Raw genomic sequence first — 18,442 nt, 5'->3', positions numbered from 1 at the left:
ATATACCGGATCATATATAGTTATCCGATCTTTATGAGTATTTAACAAAAATTTTGGAAACAGCCCCAAGAATCTTTAAAGTCAGCCGATCTTTATGAAATTTACAAATCGGATTACTGTGCCCAAAATGAAATCCGTAGAAAGTCCCATCATTCTAGATTGAAAACAACAAAGTTAAGCCAATTCCGATTGTTCAGTTATATAACGGCTATAGGAAATAGTCGGCCGATCCTTATGAAATTTTGTAGATATTTTGGTATTTTGACCAAATATAACATGTGTGGAAAGTCCCAACCCTCTAACTTAAAAAACACCAAAGTAATGGAATTTTCGATCAATCAGTTATATGGCAGCTATAGGATAAAGTCAAGCGATCACGGCCTTTCCAATTCAAGCAAAAGAAGGATGTGCTCAAAGTTTCAACTCGATAGCTTTAAAACTGAGACACTAGTTTTCGTAGAAACAGACAGACAGACGGACATGTTTATATCGACTCAGGAGGTGATCCTGATAAAAAAATGTATATTCTTTATAGGGTCGATGATGTCTCACTGCGTTGCACATTTTTGACCAAAATCATAATACCCTTTGCAAGGGTATTACAGGCCACATTTTACATATTTTCATTAGGAAATGACCCATAAAATATATTACACATTCGTTTAATTTTTTAAAGCTTTGTGAAACGTATTTTGTCAATGTTTTTTCAAGTTTTTTTCTGATTTTCAGTACACGAATTTGCAACAACGTTTTGTAAACACGGCGTAAACATCATTAGACGACAAAGTCTGAAAATTAAAAAGTTAATTGGGAGCTGCTACTTAATGAATATTGGCCCGTGGAAGCATACGCACTTGCATCCGCAGTCGCATCAGCACCCTCATCCTCAACAACAGTCAATTGGTCACGATATAGATTCTCGAGTAAACTCTGGTTTTGGCTTGACAAGACAGAAATGCAATCAAATTGACTACGCATACCCACTGATCAATCATGACCACCTTTCCTACCAATTATATAAATTTAACTCGCAATTTAACCATGCCCGGTGTTTGAGTTCCGCTGACACTTCGGGTATCTATTTTGACACCAAGTCCAACTCTGTATCCATGGTGATGACACCCAGTCGGTGCAGCTCGCCGTTTTTGCCTCTCGCGTTACCATTGTCGTCTACACCGATACATCAACAAGTTCAAGAACAGTTATCATCTAACTCTATTCAATCTCCACTTCAATCGAAGACGCATCGAACGTCACCGAGGCAATCTATAAGTGTAAATTTATCTCAATTGGCCCACGCACAGCTACAGCTACAGAGCCATCTGCACCAAAAGCTTTCCATTAGCTATTTTCGTAGTTCAGGCTCTCCAACGGACAGTGGTGGTGCTGGTGGTGGTGAAGGAGGAAATGGCGGTATTCAGATTAGTGGTGAGTCCCTCGGACTCACGTTACCGCTCCAGCAAAAATTAGGCGACACACAAATAAATTCTTTGAGTGAATTTCAAAGTATGCAGCCCTTTGATTTTCGAAAGATCAGGTCGGCCTCACTGAGTGCCTTCTCGAGTCCGATACCACCCAGTCCAGCAGAATTTTCAACTCATCACCAACATCGCAGTAACCAATTTTATAGCGCTATGACCATGGCTTACCATTTACCACCACCACCTCCTCTGGCGGTTCCGTCTTCAAAACCACAGAATTCCGGATCCCAATTGCATCCACACATCCACGCTTCTACTGCTCCTGAAAAAAAGGAGGCTATCAGCATGCAAATTTGTGGAGGAAGCAAAGCCGACAGCTCCTCCGCCTCGGGATCAGGGTCTATGTCAGGCACTGGCTCAATTCCGGGTACTACACCACAACGAATAACCCGCTTGGTGCTAGCCCCCAAAAAAAATCATTTACCCAGCGGCGGCAGCAATAAACGTCAGTGGGGCTCAATGCCGGCCAATTTGGGAACTCAATTCATCAACCCAGTGACTGGCAAAAAGAGGGTTCAGTGTAACGTGTGTCTGAAGACCTTCTGCGACAAAGGCGCACTGAAGATTCACTTCTCTGCAGTTCATTTGCGTGAAATGCACAAATGCACAGTGGATGGTTGCAGCATGATGTTTAGCTCCCGACGCTCAAGAAATCGACACAGCGCCAATCCAAATCCAAAGCTTCACTCTCCCCATTTACGACGGAAAATTTCTCCACATGATGGGCGTAGCGCCCAGCCACATCCGCTTCTGTTACAAGCGCCTAACGGACTCATGGCAGGTCTGACTCCGTTTGGCACTTTTCCTTTATTAACACCCCCACCGGATCTACGTCACCACCATACTGTAATGAGTGGTACAGGTACAGGAGCTACATCAGCGGCCGGAGCTATCGACTTAAAGCACGGTCAGGAGTATATGAAACGCTCCTATTTAGACGACGGAATGGTACCCGACTCCGGAATTTTTGACGTACAACGTCAAAAAATACAAGCGGAAGCAGAAGGGGACGATGAAGATGACGATGAGATACTCGAGGTGGGTATATGTCAGCATTTAATTAAAAAAAAAAATTAAAAACAAGTCAGGAAATCTAAAAAAAACATTTTCCCTTAATAAGCCCTTGTAATTAAGTTAAAGGTTTCATTAAATGCTATAAATATCGGATATAGTTAGTCGATCTTTATAAACATTTTATTATATAACCAATTAGTAATGATAGAAATTTTGAAAAAAAATTCTTAAGATTCTTTATTTAACAAGAAAGGAAAGCAAACTTCGGGCGGAGCCGAAGCTGATATACCCTTGTAACTAACTACAGAAGCTTATATTATTATATATATATATCGGATCGTATATAGTTAGCCGATCCTTATGAGAATTTCACCATAGAATTAATTTTTTAATACAATTTTTGGAAACCCAAGACTTGAAAAATATCAAGGTTACGTCATTTCCGTTCATTTATATGGCAGCTATAATTATAGAATTATGAAATTTTATTCGAAATTTCGGATTAGATTGCGCAAAATGGAATTCATAGAAAGTCCCATCCATCTAGCTAAAAAAACAAAAAAGTTATGTTAATTCCGATCGTTCAGTTATATGACAGCTATAGAATATAGTCGACCGATCCGGTTACAACTTATACACTGCCTGCAAACAAAAGAAGGATGTGTGCAAATTTCCAAGTCGGTAGCTTTAAAACTGATAAACGGACATGCTTACAGCGATTCAGGAGGTGATCCTGATCAAGAATATATATACTTTATAGGTTCGGAGATGTCTCCTTCCCTGCCTTGCACACTTTTGACCACAATTATAATACCCTCTGCAAGGGTATAAAACACTTCAGCTATTATATTTCCGTTCGTTCGCTATATTCAAGCAAAAATTATAAGGACATATAAGTTTGGTCCTGTAAAAAGTGCCAACGTTTTAAAAAATCTAATTCTTTCATTTTAAATCGTTATGGTAAAATCGCTAAATGGTAGTAAGGATATAGTCGGCGAATTCTTACAAAATTTTGTTGAAAATGGAAATTTCCATTCTTTTTACTTAAAAACAAAATGCGACGGCTATTAATTCTTTCATAATTCCTCAAATCATTCTTAACTTAACTAACCTTACAACTTAGTTCAGTAGTTCCTAGTAGGAACGCACAACAAAAAGTCTATAACAATCGAACAATGAAATCCTTGTGTAAACTTAAAATCGAACAGAATTTCTCTTTTTATTAAATTCGGAACATTAATTACAGTTACCCGAAAACGCTCGGTAACTTAAAATTTTGGTGAACACCGACTGGATTGTGCCCGAAAAAATAATTTAATTATTATTTTCCAATTTAAATAATTCAGGCTTAAAATATAATATTGAAAAACAATATTTGGTTTGTGCGCAAAATATTAACATCTATGTTAAGAGGAGCCCCGTAAATATTCGTGATACTCCAATGAGTTCCTTTTTAAAACTGTTTTTATTTCTTACAATTCTCTTACAAGAAACATACATGAAAATCTTAAATCTATTTAAAACTACTTATCAACGGACTGCACGCTGACATGCTATGTGACCCTTTCTTAAGTGCTTCAAGTGCACCACATAAATATTTGGATAGACTGCAGGAGATCGTCTTTCAAACCATGCTGTTAATCACTTATTCACATGGGTCCGATCTTCTACAATTTTTATCGTGTTCAATGCTTGAACATCTATTTTCATATTCATAATGCATTCGATACTTTAAAATTGCTTAAGAATTAATTGTTCATAAATATTTTCACCTTTATATAGCAGTTGTACAATGGGCCGTGAACTATCAATAAATAAACAAAATAAAATAAATTAATTTTTCAAAAATGAATCCGTTTTTCTAGTCTGCATCTCATGTAAGGAAGCTCTTTCTGAGCCAAAGGGCCGACGTCCGTTTTGAGGATATCCAAGACTTGCTGTCATCCTTGAAAGCGGTGGAGACATTTTTGGAAGTAATGCTGAACGTGCGGCTTGGCAAAATGGAGGGTATCGTCGCGTACATCAAGAGCACGCACAAAGAGCTGTCTGAGTGGGATGTTGCGCGTCAACTTCACCGATGCATCGTGGACCAGGAGATCATTCGCTGCTCTAGTTGCGAGCCTGCGAACGCTGATCAACGCTACCCCCGCTCTCAATTTCAATGCGCGTTTAGCAGGCTTCCCACTCTTAGTGGAGGTTATGCGGAGTGGCCAAATGTTCTTCATCTCCGGTGACACCGGAGTAGTTACTGTTCTTCACCACAAATCTTTACACACATGAAACCGTGTATGTGAATGTGTGAGCACGCATACATATAAAGATCAGTTTAACCGTGGAAGAACCTTCTTGATGATGCGCTTCTCTGCGATTAACCAGCGTAAGATGAGAGTAAGATTCTTTCTGGGCCTCCGGGGGCCTGTCGCAAGAAATTTTTGCATTCATTTTCGTTGTATGAAATAAAAAGTCTATATGTTGTATGGTTAGTGCTATAAGTAAGTGTTTTTTTCTGAAAGAGGAGAAGTTGGAAATGATTCTCGACCCGTATAATCGGGATAATTCCTTGCCCTTTTGTGAGGTTTTCGAAGTAGTGAAGATTTTAATACTCTCGATTGATATGACATCAAGAAGATATAACACAACGGTTTATTGTTTTGTTTCCAAAATAAGTTGGAGGCGTGGAGAGCCCTTGATAACTATGAGGTACTCGACCGCCTGGGTGTGGCTAGTTTTTATCTAGTAAGCTACTTTTTTTCATTTTCTAAAAACATATTCTCAACATTATATTAACAAAAAAACCAAAGTTTTGTCATTTCCGGTCTTTCAGCTATATGACAGCTATAGAATATTCCGACTAATATACTGCCTGCAAAAGAAGAAGGATGTGTGCAAAGTTTCAACTCGATAGCTCTAAAACTGGGAGACTAGCTTGCGTAGAAACGTTCAGACAGACGGACTTGCTTATATCGACTCAGGATGTAATCCTGATCAAGAATATATATTCTTAAACATGGCACCCAAACCATTTATAGGTCGGTTGGAGAACAGGAACTTTCACATTGCCTTGGAGCTTCTAAACAGAAGGTTCAGTAATCGCCGATTGATTTTTCAAGCTAATGTAAATGAGGTACTGGATCTGCCGGCAGTAGAATGCGTTCAAGTTCTGGTTCCTTCTTCATTCAAGAACGTTGATGGTGCCACAAGGACCCAGAAAAAGAAAATGCAGGCTGACTCAGATTCCTTGATTCTTTCGAGTCTCCTCGAGCAAAGATGATGGACTTCGGAAAGCATGGATTTGACGACGACGTTATACGCCTCAAATCCTACGGTAGGACAAAGTAAAACCTTTAATCTTTAAGCTGCCGTGCTTGTGGACGCTGTCATCGCAGCCTTCTGCATTTTGGTGACACCTCTTCAGCTGGCATCCAAGGCCAACAGCCCTCTCCCGAGGTTTCCGCAGCGAGCGCTGCCACGCAAGTATCGTTTTGGTGAAGTGGTGCTGGTAGCCACTGCCAATATTCTAATCCGGTACCGCTCTGAAGTAAAGAGTATCGTTGTGTGAGGATGGCTTTGTACGTCAGCCACCTGCTGTGAATTTTGTGGCGAGATTTTCCTCTGGATGTGCTGAAACCTTTAAATTGAATAATGTTACATATGGAAAAAATCCGGCTTCTTATTTATTTGTACTTGTGTTGTACCAATTGGTTAGGGACGATGTCGCAGATTTTGCAGTAGGAGCCGAAATCTTGCTTCGAGATTTTTACGTCGACGATCTTATTTCTGATGGCAATACCTAAGGGGAGGTTGTAAGAAATAACGCTCCGGTCCAGAGCCGATTTTCGGGTGTTGATGTGGTGCTCCAATGAGCTTAGCGTATTGGCTGGACTGCCTGAAGAGAATCAAGAGTCTTATTAAATATTTGATGAAGGCATTAACTTCAGAAAACGTAAGGACTGGCTTGTGATCCTTCCTCTATTCAGTTGCTGTTTTTTTTTTCTGCTCTTCAGTTATTGAAGCCAGAAGAACAAAGCACGAGGTTGCGCGGTTGTGCGATCCGCTTGGTCAAGTTGGTCCAGTCATTACTACGCTGAAAATATTCTTACAGACGCTGTGTCGGGAGGAACTTTCTTAGGATGAGCGTTTATCTTAGACTTTTTACATGGAATGGCAGAAAATCTGCCGCAGGTTCAGTCACTTACTTCAGGAAATTCTGTGTATTTTCAGCTCGCCGGGCTGAGTGCCGACTCGTATGTTCGAAGTTTCATGTATTTCTCTTTAAAACGTTAACTTTACCAAAGTTAGTGCTTGCTATAGCTGAGTTGATGGCGGGAGTGATGGCAGAGGTGGTCAGTCTAGGCGCTTTTAAAGGGAAGTATGTTTGTTGGGACGACTCTGCAGTTTTTTTACCCTGGATTTGAAATGAGGTTTAACTTTTTCATCTCCAACCGCATGTCAACTATTCAGAATTTAACGCAGTTCATGGAGTGACGTTAGGCACCTACATAAAAAAAATACAGCTGACATCTTATCGCGTAGAGCCCTTTGTACTGAGTAGAGCAGATCTAGTTCATGGTGTCAAGGGCCGCCTTATCTTATAAGTGAAGTTCATCGATCTTAATGGAAAGGTAGCTTTAGAACTTCGTTGTTCAATCTTTTTGGTGAAATCGTGACAGACGGACCTCGTGGCGAAATACAAGTACGTCAACTCATTTCCGTCTTTTCAGCGAATGTTTCCAGACGTACGCAAACTTATAAGTTCGTTCAAGATTTCAAGGCAAGGACTCGGTGCTTCGGTGGGCATTTCAGCGCGCTCATTTGTGGGATCAAATATGAACGTTGCATTCATAGGGGATGGTTGCCTCCTCCAGCTCGCTGTCTTCTTTATCCCTTTTTGGGGACCGGTTTGTGTTACTTTGAGAGATATTTTTTGCTTTTTATGAATGTTTATCCCATCTTTTTTGGATGATTAACGCGATCATCGCTATTCTTGGTAGCATTGACAATGCTTTAATGGTAACTATAAGTAAGTGTTTTTTTCTGGAGGAGGAGAAGTTGGCAATGATTCTCCACCCGTATAATCAGGATGATTCCTTTCCCTTTTGTGGGGTTTTCGAAGTAGTGGAGATTTTAATACTATCGATTGGTTTGACCTCAAGGAGATATAACACAACGGTTCATTGTTTAGTTTTCAGGACAGTTTAGGACAGCCCTTGTTAACTTTGAGGTACTTGACCGCGTGGGTGTGGCTAGTTTTTTATCTAGTAAACTAGTTTTTTCATTTTCTAAAAACATTATATTCTCAACATTATATTATCAAAAAAACCAAAGTTTTGTAATTTTTGTCTTTCAGCTATATGATAGCTATTGAATATTCCGACTAGTATACTGCCTGCAAAAGAAGAAGGATGTGTGCAAAATTTCAACTCGATAGCTCTAAAACTGGGAGACTTGCATGCGTAGAAACCACACACAGACGGACATGCTTATATCAACTCAGGATGAGATCCTAATCAAGAATATATATTCTTTATTGGGTCGCTTTACTGCATAGCACACTTTTGACCAAAATTATAATACACTATGCAAGGGTATAAAATCAGAGATTTAACCAAATACCTAGTTTGGAATTCTATTTTTTCACTTAAGTCAATATTTATCAATCAATATTTATGATATATATTTCAAAACTAAATCATTTAAATCATTTCAAAAATAAAAATTACAAAAAGGCGAAAAAAACTAATTTGCAAACACACCTCAGATATGTATGTATGTCCCAGAGAGAATGAAGTGTCTTGAACCCCTTAAAGTATATATATTCTTAATCAGCATGAACAGCCAAGTTGATATAGCCATGCCCGTTTGTTCTTATGAACGCGTGGATCTCAGAGACTATAGTATAGTATATAAGAGATAGATGTATAGGATTTTGCAGGATGACTTATATAAATAAAACGCAGATAAAGTTTGCCACACCCCCACTGACCCCGAAAAATTGAATATTTTTGCACTGCCAGTTTAAGAAATTATTTTGAAAAAGTTTTAATGCCAAAGTAATTACTTTTAAAGCAAATTTATATCTGTAAAGCAAATTAAAGCAAAATCGGTCGATTTTTAGAGTAGTTATAGACACTTATATTTTGGTGTTCTTATTGGCTTGCTGTATTTTTAAACTTGGCACTTGGACTCCTATGGTACCTTCGCAGATTAAGTTTGTGCCTCGACCATAGTCATTCTTTCTTCACAGGTCTCCTGAAGACTAAGTAGAATTTTCCATAAAGTACCGCTCCAATTTTTATGAGGAGTTGTTCCAAATGACTTCCAGATTTAGAATCTGAAAACCGTTAAATCGTATCTGATCCGCTTTTTGAGAAATCATATTTTAAGACGCTCCCCTACCAACTTATTGGAGCTAACATCTTTTATCACGGATGGGTTCCGGAATGGCTTACAAACAGAAGTCATTTACACTGACTTCAGTAAAGCATTTGACTCTATTAACCATTCGCTTCTTATAAGTAAACTCAGCCTTTTGGGATTCCCAACTAATCTTCTTATCTGGATTTCGAGAACTTATCTTTGAGAACCCATCGTGTCTTCTTTAAAGATGTTACCTCGCGTTTAGTCCGCGCAACATCTTGGGTGCCCCAAGGAAGCCATCTTGGACCCCTACTTTTTACACTGTTTATTGACGATTTGCCCCTTGCCTTAACTTATTCACTTGTACTTATGTACGCTGATGACGTTAAGCTTTGTCTTCAGTATAAATTCACTAGTGCCCAGTCTTCAATCCGATTTGGATAAACTTCAAAATTGGTGTTTAGCATAAAGCTTCTATGGGAACTCCTTAGAGCGATTAACTCAGGTTAACGATCTAGGTGTCCTATTAGATTTGAAACTTAAATTTACCGACCATATATCTACCATGGTTAATAAAGCTATGGGTGTGCTTAGTTTTATTAAGTAGTAGACTTTTATTAATCAACTTACCATCATTAACATGTTCATAGTAGCAGGACTAGAAACTTTCGTCCTCTACTCCTCAGCCATTGTAGTTCGACATATGCCCAACACGATCCGTTCAGGGTATTATGTTCGGACTACAATGGTCTCTACCACATCATGTCACTTTGCTCTACTAACAATCTTAAATCGCTTATATTAACCGCTTTATCTGTGCAACACTCTTTCTCGTGAACTTTCTCCTAATCCTCGCTTTCCTCGATTTTCGAAAGAAATTTTTTGAAAAATGTATAACCCAGACCCGAAATTATTTTTTTAGAAGGGTTTTGGTGCTTTGATTCCAAATCTGAGCTCAGAATGGCTGCATGGTTTTGCAATGGTTTGCAAGACTTAAGATATTCTAACCTAAAAGTAAAAAAAACACGTTTTTTTGGTTATATTCGGGCGCATATATATTTTTCCCGTATTTATACGTATATATGTGATTTTCATATTATGAACAATATTATAGGTTAGCATTACCCAGAGCATTACCCAGAGCCAACGACGGGGATGTAGTGGTTATTTGGCTTCTTTTTTTTTCGTTTTTTTTTAAGTTTATTTTATCAATTTTTTTTGGTTGTATTGTTTTCGCTTAAGTGTGAATTCAAGTAATATGCAGTTAGCTATATTAGCTATGTATAAGCTGTAAAGCTATATATAAAGCGATGAAAACTTTACAGCTGCCTTAAGAAGTTTAGATCTCTACGATTCACTTTGAATATAATTGACTTTATACCTTTCCTAATTGATCAAAAATTCGCGCTGAAGAGATTCTCCACATTGTTCCGACTAATCTCCCAGTCCTTTTCCATTTTCTATAAATTGAATGCAATGTTTCAGAAATGTCTTCAATTATATTCAGAGCATCAAGAGATTTGCTCAACTTTTCCAAGTCAGTTTTTAATCCTTTCCCTACTTTACCGCATGTGAAAAAAAGATCAAATACTTGATTCATATCTTTGAAAGCGTTTATAAAAGGCACGATACTGAGAGACCCTACGTCTTTGTAAATTTTGGGATCCGTCCTCTTTTAGGAGTTTTCTACAGTCGTTGCCCTCAAAACAATCACCATGATAATTTTTCGAAATCAGATTCAATTTTTGGGGGTTTGGAAGAGGTACTAAACCCTTCCAAAAAATATGATTGACAAATCCCATGAGAATATGCAATTCTGGAATAATGCATTTTTCTATTATGGCTGTACTATTATTTTCAATAAATAAGGGGGGATTGACAGTACTATGACATTGTTTAGCATATTTTTTATTTTTTCCGCACAGTTCAAATTTTTTAAAATCTTATTTTAAGTCTCCATATGTTTTCAATATCAAAACATTGTTTCTCTCCAAACCCTCGACATTAGAACTACAACTTGGAACGCAGTCATCGTTTTCTTTTTGTACGTTACAATTTCTGAAAAGGAATCATGGCTGATACTGTCATATATATATTACATATATTACATATATTATTAGGTCCGTTTATAATAAGCAAAAATTTGAAATCGCTGACAAATTTGAAGGAAGTATCGTATATCTTAGTTAAATCAAACAGGAGTTTTATAGGAGTATACGTAGGTATAAGATTGTGTTGTATAAAAGTCATCTGAAAATTATATGGCATTCTGGCAGTTTAACATGTGCCCTTTGTAGTTTTTAAATGAAATTCGTGTAAAAATCATAAGTTTCTTTTTATACCCTTGCAGAGGGTATTATAATTTTGGTCAAAAGTGGGCAACGCAGTGAAGGAGACATCTCCGACCCTATAAAGTATATATATTCTTGATCAGGATCACTTCCTGAGTCGATATAAGCATGTCCGTCTGTCCGTCTGACCGTCTGTCCGTTTGTCTGTTTCTACGCAAACTAGTCTCTCAGTTTTAAAGCTATCGAGTTGAAACTTTCGACATCCTTCTTTTGTTTGCAGGCAGTATATAAGTCGGAACGGCCGAGATCGGTCGACTATATCCTATAGCTGCCATATAACTGATTGATCAGAAATGACATAACTTTGTTGTTTTTTAAGTTAGAGAGTTGGGACGTTTCACACATGTTATATTTAGGCAAAATATCTTATCTACAAAATTTCATAAGGTTCGGCCGACTATATCCTATAGCTGTCATAGAAGTTTCAGCATTGGCATAACTTTGGTGTTTTTTAAGTTATAAAGATGGGACTTGGTACAAATTCCATTTTAGGCAAAGAAATGTGATTTGCTAAATTTCATAAGGATCGGTCGACTATATCCTATAGCTGCCATATAACTGATTGATCGGAAATACCATAACTTTGGTGTTTTTTAAATTAGAGTGTTGGGACTTTCAACCGATTTTATATTTGGCCGAAATATCTTATCTACAAAATTTTATAAGGATCGGCCGACTATATCCTATAGCTGTCATAGATTGATCGGAATTGGCATAACTTTGGTGTTTTTAAAGTTAGAGAGATGGGACTTGATATAGATTCTATTTTGGACAAAATAATCTGATTTGCCAAATTTCAAAAGGATCGGCCCCCTATATCCTATAGCTTCCATATAAATGAACGATCGGAAATGGCACAACTGCAAGGGTATATCAACTTCGGCTTCGCCCGAAGTTAGCTTTCCTTACTTGTTTTATTTCGCTTTGAAACTATGTTTTCAATAAATACTTGGAGTGATACTACAAATGCAAGAGTAATATATGACATATAGTTAAGTAGTAGTTAAAAAATATATATGCGCCGAAATATAGCCAATAAACCATGTTTTTTTACTTTTAGGTTAGAATATCTTGCAAACCAAAAGTAATGCAGCAATTCTAAGTTCAGATTTGGAATCAGCGCACCAAAATCCTTCTAAAAAAATAGTTTTGGATCTGGGTTATACATTTTTCATTTTTCTGGGTTATACATTTTTTTAAAAAAATTTTAAAGCCTTAAAATACGATTTCTCGAAAAACGGATCAGGTATGATTTAACGGTCTAAATCTGGAAGTCATTTGGAACAACTCCTCATAAAAATTGGAGTGGTACAATTTGGAATATCCGACTAAGTCTTCAGTCGACCTGTGTTCTTGTTATATATGAGTTAAAAAGATTTTATTAATGTTCTTTAAAAAAAAAGAAATCTATCCTTTTTACATTTCGTTTATTTGAGTATCAGATTAGAACTGATAATTATGATTCAATAATTACACTTATACGTCGCTCTGCTGCTGATGTCCCTCGATGTCATTGGTAGCTGATGTTGTTGCTGTAACTTAAGTTCACGTCTTCGTTGCTAATTGGTCAATGCGCGTTTATTGTGTTGTTGGTGGAAGCACTTGCCATTAAGTTCAGTGAGCTTGCCAAATAGTTGGGTGTTTTCTTTCTTTTGGCTTTTCTACGATCGCAAGCATAATCAATGCTTACTCAGCGCACGTGTCTTTCGATCCGTGTGACCCTTATTGGTGCCACGGCATCATATTGCATCGGTGCACGGTGCACTTAATGCGGTTGTTTAAGGTCTTTTGCTGTTGTTATTAAGAACTCATGCGCGTGTGGCTGGACTAAGAATTTATTAGGAAATTCAGTATTATTTAGTATTTGAAATTTTAGGTGTTAACTCTTCCCCCCTTAAACGCGGGCGTACTCGTTCGCAACGAAGAAGAGAACAGGGTTAGGTGGGGTTGGGGGCGGCTACTTTTTGTCTGCACCTTCTAACTAGCATTGTGATCAGACTTGTGATCATTATGAGCAGAATAGTGGCTGACGTATAATTCACGGAAGCCTCGATTGTCTTCTCTTCTTTAATTTTTTTCAGGATCTTTGTTTTATTTATGTTTAATTCTTTGATTTATTGAAGGGAAAGGACTTCGTTAATTTTAGGGTTCACCGCTTACAGTTGGAAAAGCGGAGGTTCGGGATCTACCACAGTGACCTTGCATTCCGGTGGTTTTAGGTTTAATAGAGCGCTCACGCTTGTGTTGCTTAGGTCTAACAGTTTTTCCTTAACACAAATGGCTCTATCATTATGCGATTCACATGGGGTTTGATATTGCACATAGTTCCTTCTTACATTCTAACAAGTTTTCGTATTTTATGTCATTTATTATATGGGCCTTTTTTACAGCTTTGACTAATAGAGTTCTACAGATTTTATTACTTATTATTGGGATACTTATGAAGGACTTATACAGAAGGTCTTTATTATTTGATGCAAGTTTGACTTTTGAAAATTTTATTAGTTCTTCTATATTAATAAAAAAATTACTTTTTTTATTAAAAATTTTTTCTAAAATATTGGTTTCTATTATTGGTTATTGAGAATACAAAAGAGTTTATAATATTTGTTTTGGCCCAAGTTATTGCATGTAGTATATTAGATATTTCTTCTTTTACTATTTGTATTCTATATCTGAGGATATTTGCCTCTTTTTTTTTTTTTTTTTTGCGCGGTTCCCATTGCATACGTACAGTCCACCTCCCGTCCAACCGACCGAGGGACGCTGCCGCGTAACGTACGGCTCGAATCGCGAGAATAGATCCGAGATAGATAAGCGAGGATTAGGAGAAAGATATTACGAGGAAGAGTGTTGCACAGATAAGGCGGTTAACCTTCTAAGACTACTTTCCAAAATAATTGAAAAAAACTATGCAAATAATTTTTTTTTAAGTAAATGAATGCTTCTAAGCTCAATTATGTGCTTAAAAATATCGTCGAATATTCGGTTCACCTGTAAGGTGAGAAGAAAGGTAAGCGGGCCTGAAGGCACGCTTGGGGCTTTGAGGGAAAAAAAACATTTTCAAGTAATGAATTTTTTTTTTATTTTTTCTTATGCTATTCTTCAAAACAGTTTTTATTCGCTGTGCAGCATAAATAAAGACTGCATTCCCTGCATATGCATTGCATTTTTGAAGTTTTACAGGGATTGCAACTTCTTTTCCACTGTTTCGATCCAACCAATGTGGGAAATGGTTTAGGTATAATATCAATTAGGTGATAAAAAAATACGTGTTGCGGCATCCCTAGTTTTTGCTCTGATATGATAGAGTCCCATTAAGCCGTGCATGAGATCTACGTCGCCCATGTGAGCATTATACTCATGCACAATTTGGGGACAATAAATTGAAATGTGTCGTTTAGCCTTTCTGTCAAAGCGAGAAGCCTTTGCAGTTCCTTCACGAGGGTTTGTTTTTTCGAATGTAACTCCAGAGTACATTGGTTTATCATATGAGGACCCAACGTACTCAGCCGAAAAACTCCTTGCAGTTTGTTGATGGCAATATCGTTTGATAGTTTGCAATAGGGGATACGGTTTCCTCGCACCGTGCCAAGGCTATGAATACCTATCGCTCTTAGATAAACCATCAATGGCAAAGATGTATAAAAATTATCAAAGTTAGTTATGCGATTCTTAAATCTTTATACGGTTTTTTTTAAGCGCGATACAATGTTGGGTGAAGCACCAAGATTTGGGTGACCAGGTAAGACCACATTATCACCTGCACCGCTGTAGATCTCAAAGCGGTATGCGTATACGAATGAATCGCACAATACAAATAGTTATACCGAACCCGGTTTGCCATTTTCTATAATATTTTTAATTCTTTTAAGTAAAATCCTTCCATAAACAGACACAAACACATAAATTGCAATGAATTGTGAGGTTATCAGCTGGCAACAAAAGTTGTCTTGAATCCCCAAACGGGCCTCAAGGCACGTATCGCTCTTTCGCTGTCACAACGCATGCTTTTTATATATTTGTAAATCTTCAACTTAATTTTAAAAGTAAATAAACTTACCTCTCAAGAAAAAAATTATAAGCTGGATAGGTTTTATACATTTGCTACTATTCGAACAGCAACACACAACATACCGCCGACCAAATTTTACGCGGGAAAAAACATATGCTTTATGTATTCCTAAGCATAAGTTCCGTTAAGAGCTTCAAAGATCTTTAAAGCTGAGATTTATAATTCAATATGCTTTTTATCAACCGCCAAAAATTATTTAATCGATTAAAAAGCTGTTAGTTTATTTTTTAGGGCCAAAAACGTAATACGTGCCTTCAGGCATGCTTACGTCTTAGAGGGTTAATATAAGCGATTTAAGATTGTTAGTAGAGCAAAGTGACAAGATGTGGTAGAGACCATTGTAGTCCGAACATAATACCCTGAACGGATCGTGTTGGGCATATGTCGAACTACAATGGCTGAGGAGTAGAGGACGAAAGTTTCTGGTCCTTCTACTAGGAATGTTAAAATTTAAGCGTGTTAGTAAATGCTGGCTGTCTATATTTCCATAAATAAGATTATATAGAAACATGACACTCAACATCGTTCTACGATTTGTTAATGATGGTAAGTTGATTAGTAAAAGTCTACTATGATAAGAGGGGAGGTAAAGATTTGCATCCCAATTAAGTCCCCTAAGAGCAAAAGTAAGGAAGTTTTTTTGTACAGATTCAATGTGATCTTGGTGTACTCCATATTGAGGACTCCAGACACACGATCCATACTCAAGAATCGGACGGACCAGTGATGTATTTTAGTTATGTACGGGTCATTAAATTCTTTTGACCATCTTTTAATAAAACCAAGCACACCCATAGCTTTATTAACCATGGTAGATACATGGTCGGTAAATTTAAGTTTCAAATCTAATAGGACACCTAGATCGTTAACCTGAGTTAATCGTTCTAAGGCATTCCCATAGAGAAAGTACATAGCCTGGTGAGGACTGGATCGGTAAAAAGACATAAGTTTACATTTCGATCCATTAAGCTTTAGGTTATTTGCAAAACACAAATTTTGAAGTTTATCCAAATCGGATTGAAGTCTAGACTGGGCGCTAGAGAATTTATACTGAAGGCATAGCTTAACGTTATCAGCGTACATAAGTACAACTGAATTAGTTAAGGCAAGGGGCAAGTCGTTAATAAACAGTGTACAAAGTAGGGGTCCCAGATGGCTTCTTTGGGGCATCCCCGATGTGGCGCGGACTAAACGCGTGGTAACATCTTTAAAGAAAACACGTTGGGTTCTCCCTGATAAGTAGCTCGAAATCCACATAAGAAGATCAGTTGGGAATCCCAAAAGACTGAGTTTACTTATAAGAAGCGAATGGTTAACAGAGTCAAATGCTTTACTGAAGTCAGTGTATATGACGTCTGTTTGTAAGCCATTCCGGAAGCCATCCGTGATAAAAGATGTTAGCTCCAATAAGTTGGTAGTGGTGGAGCGGCGCTTAATGAAGCCATGCTGGCACGGAGTTATTATTGAACTACATAGGTGTTGCAAATGTGGAGTGATAAGTTTTTCAAAAAGCTTTGGAATTACTGACAATTTAGAGATGCCTCTACAATTAGCAGCGTCGGATTTTTTCCCTTTTTTATGCAGCGGAATAATGAAGGATTCCTTCCACATAAGGGGAAAGATCGAAGTTTCCAGCGATAGATTAAAGAGTTTAACAAGCGGTTTGCACAGTGCCTCGGCGCAGTACGTCAGAACACAGCCTGGTACTCCATCAGGGCCTGGCGAATACACGGGCTTAACCTTAAGAAGATCCGATAACACACCACTTTGATCGAAAGATGGGCAAAATATAAGGTTGGCTGATTGGATATTATAAGTGTAAGGCTGAGCTAAACTGCTGCTAGGTGAATGTGGGGGAAAAGATACATGTTTACGCTTAGTATTTACAAAGTTAACTTCATTAATTATTTCGTTCGAATGTTTAGTTTTTTTTAAAATGGCATTCCGAATATTTAGTTTTTTTTTAAAATGGCATTACTTTACTTATTTGATTAATTTTCTCACTTCATTATACCCTTGCAGAGGGTATTATAATTTTGGTCAAAAGTGTGCAACGCAGTGAAGGAGACATCTCCGACCCTATAAAGTATATATATTCTTGATCAGGATCACCTCCTGAGTCGATATGCGCATGTCCCTCTGTCCGTCTGTCTGTCTGTCTGTCTGTCCGTCTGTCTGTTTCTACGAAAACTCGTCTCTCAGTTTTGAAGCTATCCAGTTGAAACTTTGCACACATCCTTCTTTCTTTTTTTTGCAGGCAGTATATAAGTCGGAACAGCCGGGATCGGTCGACTATATCCTATAGCTGCCATATAACTGATTGATCGGAAATGCCATAACTTTGGTGTTTTTGAAGTTAGAAGGTTGGGACACATGTTATATTTGACCAAAATACTTTCCACACATGTTATATTTGACCAAAATATATTATGTACAAAATTTCATAAGGATCGGCCGACTATATCCTATAGCTGTCATAGAACAATCGAAATTGGCATAACTTTGGTGTTTTTTAAGTTAGAAAGATGGGATTTGGTACAGATTCTATTTTGGGAAAAACATTTGTCGAATTTCATAAGGATCGGCCGACTATTTCTTATAGCTGCCATATAACTGATTGATCGGAAATGCTATAACTTCGTTGTTTTCAAGATAGAAGGATGGGACTTTCTGTTCTAATTTGGGCATTCTAATTTGGGCCAACTTATATGATCTGCCAAATTTCATAAGGATCGGCCGTCTATATCCTATAGCTATATCCTAACTGATTGATCGGAAATGCTATAACTTCGTTGCTTTTCAAGTTAGAAGGATGGGGGTTTCGATGGATTCCTCTTTTGTCAAAATAATTCGATATGCCAAATTTCATAAGGATCGGCCAACTATATACGATCCGCTATATACCTAATAATATAAGATGCGTGGCGCCACCTAGCGGACTGCGACTCAACTGCAAGGGTATATAAACTTCGGCTCCGCCCGAAGTTAGCTTTCCTTTCTTGTTCTTTATTTATTATAACCTGCTTATTATTATTTTCTAATTGTCCGTTTATTTTATTCTTTAGTATTTTATGATCATGGTGGTCCGGTGTTCCTGCCAACCATTTCCATGCCTAGGATTTCTATTGCTCTTTTTTGTCTATTGCTTGTTATACCCTTGCAGA

At 37.6% G+C, this 18,442-nt stretch overlaps 1 protein-coding gene across 6 annotated transcripts in view; it reads left to right on the top strand.

Annotated features, from left to right (window-relative positions):
* LOC6499962 (zinc finger protein basonuclin-2) overlaps positions 1 to 18,442 on the top strand; it is a 131,917-nt gene that overhangs the window by 101,903 nt on the left and 11,572 nt on the right. For 4 of the 6 annotated variants that reach the window (XM_032456021.2, XM_044717589.1, XM_001966638.4 and 1 more), the window contains exon 3: positions 730 to 2,519. In XM_032456021.2, the coding sequence (XP_032311912.1) occupies positions 825 to 2,519 (1,695 nt within the window). In that variant the 5' untranslated portion in view covers positions 730 to 824. Of the gene's footprint in view, positions 1 to 729; positions 2,520 to 4,360; positions 4,981 to 10,908; positions 11,071 to 18,442 lie in introns of those variants that run through there. The other 2 variants (XM_032456022.2, XM_032456023.2) reach the window with 2 other exon arrangements.

The sequence above is a fragment of the Drosophila ananassae genome, chromosome XR (genome assembly GCF_017639315.1).
Source record: "Drosophila ananassae strain 14024-0371.13 chromosome XR, ASM1763931v2, whole genome shotgun sequence".
Classification (NCBI taxonomy): domain Eukaryota; kingdom Metazoa; phylum Arthropoda; class Insecta; order Diptera; family Drosophilidae; genus Drosophila; species Drosophila ananassae.
Note: the sequence above shows the minus strand (reverse complement) of the source record. Positions and strands in the feature narration are given on the sequence as shown.